This window comes from Tachysurus fulvidraco, chromosome 1 (assembly GCF_022655615.1).
Source record: "Tachysurus fulvidraco isolate hzauxx_2018 chromosome 1, HZAU_PFXX_2.0, whole genome shotgun sequence".
Taxonomy (NCBI): domain Eukaryota; kingdom Metazoa; phylum Chordata; class Actinopteri; order Siluriformes; family Bagridae; genus Tachysurus; species Tachysurus fulvidraco.
Window position 1 is genome coordinate 17269870 of NC_062518.1, and position 10000 is coordinate 17279869.

Here is a 10000-nt window from a genome sequence, read left to right on the forward strand (position 1 = left end):
CCTGAACAACCCTGAGTTAGATATTTCATTTAATGTAGTGGAACATCTGAGTGATGAGGTTTCTGTTCACACTATTATAGTGAAAAACACTTATACTTCTCTCTCTCTCTCACCCTCTCTTTCTCTCTCTCTCCCTTGCTTTCTCTCTCTCCCTCTCTTTCTCTCTGTCTCTCCCTCTCTCTCTGTCCCTCACTCTCTCTCTCTCTTTGTCCCTCGCTCCCTCCCTCTCTCTCTCCCTCCCTTGCTCTCCCTCTCTGTCTCCTGGACTCCTGACATAAATGTGAAGTAAACATCTGTAGGTTTTTAATCTGTTTATTATTGCTTACATTATGTGTTGCGTCTGCGTTACAAGTCTCTGTGTTTGATCTGTTACTATAGACATAATAACATAGCTATTATAAACCTGTTACACTGTTACGATGCTTTACAAACATAACACACCCCTACTGACCAATCAGATTCCAGCATTTGACTGCATTGTGATATGAAAGTTTCGAATCTTGCCGTGTTTTACTTGTCAGTTTAAACTTTTAATCTGTGACGGTTTTATGGCTTTGTTCCATTGACCGAATGCTTTGGTGTGTGTAATTAAAACTGGAGCTTTTGTTTTTTTAGCCTATTGAGTACTTTGACTTCACCACCATGTATTAATTAATGCTTCAGGAAGCTTTAGGAAAATAAACCAAAGCACCAGTGGACATGGCTGAGATGTACGTGTGTGTGAGGTGAGAGGGACAACCCTGTACTCTTATAGTCATGTAAAGTGTATTGTTGAGCTCGTCTTACACACCGTGTCTCATCTTCACTGGACTGATTTTATCATCACACCAGAGTGTTAAAATATCATGACATCTGACCAGGAGAGAAGAGAAGATTCAGGGACAGAAATAAAACCAGCTCACAGTTCTGAGTGTGCCGTCGTACTGGACTTTCTCGATGCGGCGGTGATACGCATCACACCAGTACACGGTCTCGGTGGAGCGTTCGAGCGTCAAACCGTTCGGCCAGAGGACGTCAGAAGAGACGAAAACCTGCCGATGAGATCCGTCCATCCATGCCTTCTCTATCCTCCCTCTGCTGTCGTTCGTCTCGCCCTCTTCCCAGTCTGTCCAGTACATCCAGCTGCACACCAAAGCAAGAGCATAATCATGTGTTACACAGGAGCAGCAGAGTCCGAAGAGTTCCTTTCATCCTGTGATTACAGTCCTGTAGCAAATTACAGTTATGTCTGTACACACACACACACACACACACACACACACACACATATACCACTTACACTCGTCTATACTACAGTACAGAAACAAGACAATCCTTCATTTCACCTCATTTCATTAACACGTCTTTTTATCAGCATGCTTTAAAACAAATACCATGTTGTTAATGAGGCTACTTTATATTTAATTATTGTTCTATTAATTATATATATATATATATATATATATATATATATATATATATATATATATATATATATATATATATAATTGTTCTATCGGCTGATCATTTTACAGGTTTAAAAGGTTTATTAATAAAAAAAGAAAGAACCAAGATGCGCTGAAAGAATAAAGATCATACTAAACCTATTAGTAAATATGTCTAGAAACAGGATATGAGCTCTGATGTCTTGTATAATCAGCACTTAAATCATTTATTATCACTTATAATCATTTATAATCACTTATAATCATTTATAATCAGCACTTTTTTCTTTATTTTTCTATATTTTATAAAATTAGATCTTTACAGCTTTGTACACAGAGAATCACGAACAATGTCTCAGTTCACTCAGACATCTGCCTCAAAATACTCTCTCTGTGTGTGTGTGTGTGTGTCTCTCTCTCTCTCTCTCTGTGTGTGTATCCCTCTCTCTCTCTCTCTCTGTCTCTCTCACTCTGTCTCTCTCTTTCTCTTTCTCTCTCTCACTCTCTGTCTCTCTCTCTTTCTCTCTTCCTCTCTCTCTCTCACTCCCCCCCCCCCCGATTACCCACTGCATCCCTCTGAGTGACAGCTCCTGCTGTCACACAGCACCAGATAAGAAGAGAAAGGACATGAAGTCATAACCATTGATCCATCATCTTAACACACTCACGCAGACAGGAAGTGACACAGAGACACCCAGAGATGGAGGGATGAAGGATGGGCAGAAAAAAGATTGGGAATGTCAGAAAGGGTCACTCACTCAATATCAGATCACCTGAGGAGTGGAGAATCATCTCACTTTCGCTGACACACACACACACACACACACACACACACACACACACACACACACACACAGAGAGAGCTGAGCTGCTGTATTAAAGCTAAACCTAGAGAAAAAAGAGAGAGAAAGAGGAGAGAGAGAAAGAGGAGAGAGAGAGAGAGACAGAGAGGGAGAGAGAGCCACTGTGCAGCATTTTACTCTTTTGATCTCTCTCTCTCTCTCTCTCTCTCTCTTTCTCTTTCTCTCTCTCTCTCTCTCTCTCTCCCTCTCTCATCCTTCTAGCAGCAGCATGTGTATGAGTGTGATCTCTGGCCTGATTATCACAGCTTTACCATCACATGGAGAGAAAGAGCAGTTACTCTACACACAGCCCAAAACACACCTGCTGTAGAGAGTAAACCAGCTATCAGATAATAATCAACACCAAGTCTGTCATGGTAAACTGATACTGTTCCCAGACCAGCATGCCCAAAGTGTTTTATTCCTCTTATACCGATGCAGTATGATCATTATATCTTTCACTTTATTACTAAATATTACTGTGTACAGTTTGAGTTGTGAAGTGTGTTACAGCTCTAATACCTTACAGTTAAATACACTGAACTTTCTGCAGGTTTTTGTTAGAAACTCAACGCTATGTCAGGGCTGATGCTGAGGAAACACACACACACACACACACACACACACACACACGTGCACACACACCAATCATGGGGTTCCCAGGTTAGTGGAAGAAGAGCAAGAGACTACGATTCCTCCAAACACAGAAAAGACGATGCTTTCCACAATCCATCAGACTCCTCAATAAATGAGCTGAACTGTACTGAGCGCAATACACACACACACACACACACACACACACACACACACACACACACACACATGGATATATATCCATGTCCACAGCACCACTATATCAACTGTTACACACTGTTTCTGCTCTTTACACATTCCGTCTTTCACAATTTAGTTGATTACTGTTTTGCACAATCTGTCTCTGTCGCTGCCTCTGTCTCTGTCTCTGACTCGGTCATGTTTCTAGTATTGAAACATGTTACTAAACCTCAAGGGCTGCCACGTGTAAGTGCACACAGTACTGAGGAGGTTTCATGTACAAGTCATCAGGGTGGTCTGCGTTTGCGCCCCCTGCAGATTCAGCTCTGGGCAGAGAATAGGCTTCTTTTGCTGAGAGTGATTTTCATCCCAGGACATGGTGCACCAGGCACATTGGGTAATAGAGGCAGTTACTCAGGCCGATGAGGCACGAGGTGTTGCCTCGCCTCTAGACATCAGTGCTTACTCCACTAGAGGTATTGCCTCATTCACTGCCTTAGCCAGGGGTGTTCCCCTTGAAGCTATTTGAGCTACAGCAGGTTGGTCCTCTCCGCACACCTAAAAAATCGGGTTCTAAAAGCTTGACCTGGACCCCATTCTAGGGTCCCAGGTCCAGCAGGGACACTGATGTCCTGTCCCCAGTCCGCTCGTGCTCTCTCAAACCTTCTGGCACGGCCATCGACCGGTGTGTGGCATTGTGGGTACTGACACTCCCATAGCGTCAGCCTTGACGCAGCATCTCGTTACCTTCTCAGGGAACCGGTTTACAGACGTAACCTGGTATGTGTTTAACTACTGCTAGCTGTATGTGTGTGTGTGTGTGTGTGTGTGTGTGTGTGTGTGTGTGTGTGTGTGTGTGTGTGTGTGTGTGTGTTCTCTGATTGGTAAGAAAACCTTCACATTCTGATCGATGGATGATGGATCACTTGCTAGAAAAACTGGTGTGTGGGAAAAAAAAAAATCTCTCAAGAGTGTTTAGAGAAGAACAGGCAGAAAGATTGGTCCTTCAGTGCAGACTTCAAAAGAGTTTAACCACACACACACACACACACACACACACACACACACACACACACACACACACACACAGTCTTCCAAATAGTTTATTTTTCCCTCTTTCTGTCTCACAATTCTTAGTGAAATCTGAAACATTTGTGATTTTTGCTGCTTTAAGTGAAGAGCTGAAGCTTTCTCAGATCTCTAACATCTGTCTCCAGCAGCTGGAGTCCTAATTTGTCCTTACGCAGGAAATAAGTTGTCTTTAATGAACTGAGCGGACAGTGTAAATTGAAAATGTCCCTGTGGCTACAGTCTGTACAGAGTGAATATATTACACATTGACATCAGGATGATATTTTATAGAAGATAGAGTTGGAAAGAAAAATAATGATGGATTTGTGTGTGTGTGTGTGTGTGTGTGTGTGTGTGTGTGTGTGTGTGTGTGTGTGTGTGTGTGTGTGTGTGTGTGTGTGTGTGTGTGCACAATTGATTTTTACCCTCCAATGGGATCGACAGCAATAGCTCTGGGGTGAAACATCCCTCCGTCCAGCAGAGTTCTCCTGCTCTCCGTCCCTCGATCCACACACATCACGCTGATAGACTTCCTGTGTCCAAAACTGGTCCAATACACATTATTACCCAACCAGTCCACTGCCATCCCCTCTACATGATACACACCTACACAGGGAGAGAGAGAGAGAGAGAGAGAGAGAGAGAGAGAGAGAGAGAGAGAGAGAGAGAGAGAGAGAGAGAGAGAGAGAGAGAGGGAGAGAGAGAGAGGGAGAGAGAGAGACAGAGGGAGAGAGGGAGAGAGAGATGGACAGAGAGAGACATGTCCATAATGATTCTGTTCCTATACAATAGGGCTGATTATAACTGATTATAACATACACTGTGTGTATGTAAGTGTGTACATCTCTCTGTGTGTATGTCAGTGTGTGTATGTCAGTGTGTACATCTCACTGTGTGTATGTTAGTGTGTGTATGTCAGTGTGTACATCTCACTGTGTGTATGTCAGTGTGTATGTCAGCATGTATATCTCACTGTGTGTGTGTCAGTGTGTATATCTCACTGTGTGTGTCAGTGTGTATATCTCACTGTGTGTATGTCAGCATGTATATCTCACTGTGTGTGTCAGTGTGTATATCTCACTGTGTGTCTCTCAGTGTGTATATCTCACTGTGTGTCTCTCAGTGTGTATATCTCACTGTGTGTGTGTCAGTGTGAATATCTCACTGTGTGTCTCTCAGTGTGTACATCTCACTGTATGTGTGTCAGTGTGTATATCTCACTGTGTGTGTGTCAGTGTGTATATCTCACTGTGTGTGTGTCAGTGTATATATCTCACTGTGTGTCTCTCAGTGTGTATATCTCACTGTGTGTGTGTCAGTGTGTATATCTCACTGTGTGTCTCTCAGTGTGTATATCTCACTGTGTGTGTGTCAGTGTGTATATCTCACTGTGTGTGTCAGTGTGTATATCTCACTGTGTGTCTCTCAGTGTGTATATCTCACTGTGTGTGTCAGTGTGTATATCTCACTGTGTGTGTCAGTGTGTATATCTCACTGTGTGTATGTCAGCATGTATATCTCACTGTGTGTATGTCAGCATGTATATCTCACTGTGTATGTCAGTGTGTATATCTCACTGTGTGTGTCAGTGTGTATATCTCACTGTGTGTCAGTGTGTATATCTCACTGTGTGTGTGTCAGTGTGTATATCTCACTGTGTGTCTCTCAGTGTGTATATCTCACTGTGTGTGTGTCAGTGTGTATATCTCACTGTATGTGTCATTGTGTATATCTCACTGTGTGTGTCAGTGTGTATATCTCACTGTGTGTGTCAGTGTGTATATCTCACTGTGTCTCTCAGTGTGTATATCTCACTGTGTGTATGTCAGTGTGTATATCTCACTGTGTGTCTCTCAGTGTGTATATCTCACTGTGTGTATGTCAGTGTGTATATCTCACTGTGTGTATGTCAGTGTGTATATCTCACTGTGTGTATGTCAGTGTGTATATCTCACTGTGTGTCTCTCAGTGTGTATATCTCACTGTGTGTGTCAGTGTGTACATCTCACTGTGTGTGTCAGTGTGTATATCTCACTGTGTGTATGTCTGTGTGTGTATATCTCACTGTGTGTATGTCTGTGTGTGTATCTCACTGTGTGTATGTCAGTGTGTGTATCTCACTGTGTGTATGTCAGTGTGTGTATCTCACTGTGTATGTCAGTGTGTGTATCTCACTGTGTGTATGTCAGTGTGTGTATCTCACTGTGTGTATGTCAGTGTGTGTATCTCACTGTGTCTCTGTGTGTATATCTCACTGTGTGTCTCTCAGTGTGTATATCTCAGCGTGTAAGTGTCAGAGTGTACATGTCAACGTGTACGTGTCAGCATGTATATCTCTTTCCCCTGCAGCAGTGTCACTCTAACACTGCTTAAAATCCAAAACTCAAGGTGTCACAGAGTGTAGAAGTGAAAACCTCATAGAGCTTTATTGCATGTTTATAATATGTACAGACATCTGCATGTATTATTCACTACACCATGGCAAGAATAAATGACAGGAATGAACTGTCTGTGCCACGATACACTTCTTTATGCTCAGGAAGACATTAAACACAAAATGTAACACCGTCATCTCATTAAAAACCTTTAAAACATGCTCATTATCCACAAACCATCGAGAACCCTCTGTCTTACACTTCCCTTTTATGGTCACCGCTTCCTGTTCTTATTGAATGACCAGTTCCACTTATTCTACATGTCACGTCACTTCCTGTTCTTATTAAATGACAAATTAAAATTAAATGTTTAAAATAATTTCAAAATCCATTTTTTTCATTTTAAGATTCTTGATGCCTCGACGGCAGATTTATCACTTCAAAATCTGAAGCTCTTTATTTTTCAATACACAGCTTAATGAGTCATTAGTGTTATCAGTGCCATTATACTACTACTACTACTACTACTACTAATAATAATAATAATAAGGCATATAATAACTGTTCTCATCCTCATCTAGATGATAAAATTTCTTTATTGGTTGTAATTTACGGGTCATAATTAAAGAGGCTGTAATTTATTTATCTTATCCATGTCCAGCACATGAAGTCATTGTGAACATTAAGCTCACCATCTTTAATGACGGTTTCCCGACCGGTTCCGTCCAGTCTCTGCCGTCCGATCAGGAAGTCGGTCGAATCAGCAAAGTACACGTAGTCACTCGCAGCGTGGAAATCCAGGACACGTGGGTTTGCTAAACCTTCGATTTGAATCATCCGCTCATCGTGTGAACTTCCGTCGATCCCGAAACTGCGAATGACCCCAGGACGACCTTTACTGTACACCACGAACGGCTCGTCCTGCGCCTCTGGAACACCAGAGCATCACAATCATAAACAAACTGAGCAGCAGGAAACATTTACAGAATCTGTGTGTGTGTGTGTGTGTGTGTGTTGCCCCCATATGGTCAAAGCCTAATTATGAAACTGAATTATTGGTCTATTTTCTGTTCAAAACTGCAAATTAAAAGCTGCTACAAAAACATCATCTTTAGCTAATTACATCAGTGTGATTACAGGCAGAACAATTTCAGCTGATCTGAGTTTAATCAGATCCATCTTTCTGTTTATAACTGCATGGTGTGTGTGTGTGTGTGTGTGTGTGTGTGTGTGTGTGTGTGTGTGTGTGTGTGTGTGTGTGTGTGTGTTTGTGTGTGCTAGAGAGATGCATAATTTGCATGAGACAGAAAGAGACCTACATAGTGTCTTTCAGAGTCTACAGGAGTGTGTGTGTGTGTGTTTGTGTGTGTGTGTGTGTGTGTATACAGAAGCACACACTCACTTCTGCAGGACACTGCATCATCCAAGAGCAGGTATCCAGTGCGACAGCGACACACTCGTGACTTATAGCTGTCTCCCAGGACACACATGTGTGCACATCCTCCTCTCCTGCCGTGTTCATCTGCCTCACACGCGTGTGGTTTCACTGACAGGAGAACCAAGAGAAATCAGGTGATCAGAATGCTGTTCATAACACACACACACACACACACACACACACACACACACAATGCTGAAGTCTAATCATTGCAAACCTTTACTATAGTATAAACGGGAAAACAGCTATCACACTCCTGCGGCTCCTGAGGTCAAAAGTCAGAGTGTGTGTGTGTGTGTGTGTGTGTGTGTGTGTGTGTGTGTGTGTGTGTGTGTGTGTGTGTATGTGTGTGTGTGTATGTGTGTGTGTGCGCTGTTAAAACCATACACAAAGACAGTAAAAATATTTATTTGTGTGTGACAAAGTCAGTACAGTCCGCAGCTCTACTTCATGAGCAGATGTTACCTTATAATTATATTTAGCATTAAATAAAACTTTATAAACAAGAAGAAATAAATATTAATAAATATAATTATTATCATTATTTTTCAATGTAACTGAAATCAAAGTCACAGAAACAGAAATCTGTTTTTATCTCTGGTGTAAAATAATGTATATGGTGGTGTTTTAGCTCCCAGCTGTAGGAACTGAGTTCTACATGATGAGTTGCTGTGTAAGGGAGGACTATTTATAAGCCCAGGTGTTTACCTGTAGGTTGAGTGAGTTTGTGATAAACTCGCACTTCTTTCAGACTCTGAAGTGTGATGAGTGTGTGTGTGTCGCTGCTGTTAAAACGGTTTATCCTCAAAACGTCCACCGCACTTCCTCTAGAGGGTTCAGAACACGCTGCAAACAGGAAGTCCTCAAAGAGCGCTAATCCGCGTAGGTGTGACACCTGGAGAGACGGAGAGAGACGGAGAGAAGAGGAGAGAAACAGAGAGCTCGCACCGGGTGGTCGTCACACACCTCACACCTTTCAGCTTAATCACAAGTACAGCTTTGAGATTCAGCAAGAAGGAGCTGCTGTAAATCCCTCAGGAAAGCAGCGCTTTACAACACAAAATCACAGCACATGTACAATCTGATGTTTCAGAACTTTCACTCAGGACATCAATCCATGAGCCGGAACAGGAGTGTGAGCAGGAGCTGAGTTTCGTCTTCTGGGACTCTGATGATCCGACATGTGAAACGTTTCCCTGAAACATCTTTATCATCGAGTCTCGTACATTATAGATGAGTTTACTCACTGAATTCCCCCTGATGATCGTGTGTCTGTTTCCACCATCGTAATCCACAACCGCGATAACATCCAGGTAGACGTCAGCCCAGTAAACCAGCTCCTTAACGAGGTCCAGGGTCAGTGCTGTGGGCTGCTCCATCCCCGTGTGGACGATGCGGCTCCGCTGGGATCCGTCCAGAGTGCAGCGCTCCAGCTTGGCTACGTTTCCGTAATCGCAGAAGAACAGCTTCCTGAGGCACAAGAGAGGAAAATCCGTTTAGCTGAGATTTAAATCTTCCCAGAATGCACACCCATAATAATACCCATAATGCTCTGTGACATGTTGGTGTTTTTACAGGAGCGTCAATGTTCTTCATGTAGTTTTATTTTCTCACTATAATGAGAATTAACAGAACTTTGGAAGAGATTTAAACAGTCAACTCACTTTACTGACATTACTGACTCATATGGCACTAGATAAGAGCACCGATCTGTTCACTGTGTGTGTGTGTGTGTGTGTGTGTGTGTGTGTGTATGCGTGTGTGTGTGTGTGTGTGTGTGTATACGTGTGTGTGTGTGTGTATACGTGTGTGTGTGTGTATATGTGTGTGTGTATATTTGCGTGTGTGTGTGTGTGTATACGTGTGTGTGTGTGTATATGTGCGTGTGTGTGTATGTATGTGTGTGTGTGTATGTGTGTATACGGTTGTATGTGTGTATACGTGTGTGTGTGTGTATACGTGTGTGTATACGTGTGTGTGTATATGTGTGTGTGTATATGTGTTTGTGTGTGTGTGTGTATGTATACGTGTGTGTGTGTGTATATGTGTGTGTTTACTTGCGTGTGTGTGTGTATA

General features: G+C 42.5%; 1 protein-coding gene across 3 annotated transcripts in view; it reads right to left on the reverse strand.

The window, feature by feature from the left end:
* Positions 1–10000, reverse strand: part of LOC113649228 (low-density lipoprotein receptor-related protein 1B-like) — a 176857-nt gene that overhangs the window by 105091 nt on the left and 61766 nt on the right. For all 3 annotated transcript variants that reach the window (XM_047820298.1, XM_047820295.1, XM_047820293.1), the window contains 6 exons: positions 9172–9394; positions 8633–8819; positions 7889–8032; positions 7179–7415; positions 4537–4717; positions 903–1122 (listed from right to left, as the gene is read on the reverse strand). In XM_047820298.1, coding sequence (XP_047676254.1) covers positions 903–1122; positions 4537–4717; positions 7179–7415; positions 7889–8032; positions 8633–8819; positions 9172–9394 — 1192 coding nt within the window. The remainder of the gene's footprint in view (positions 1–902; positions 1123–4536; positions 4718–7178; positions 7416–7888; positions 8033–8632; positions 8820–9171; positions 9395–10000) is intronic.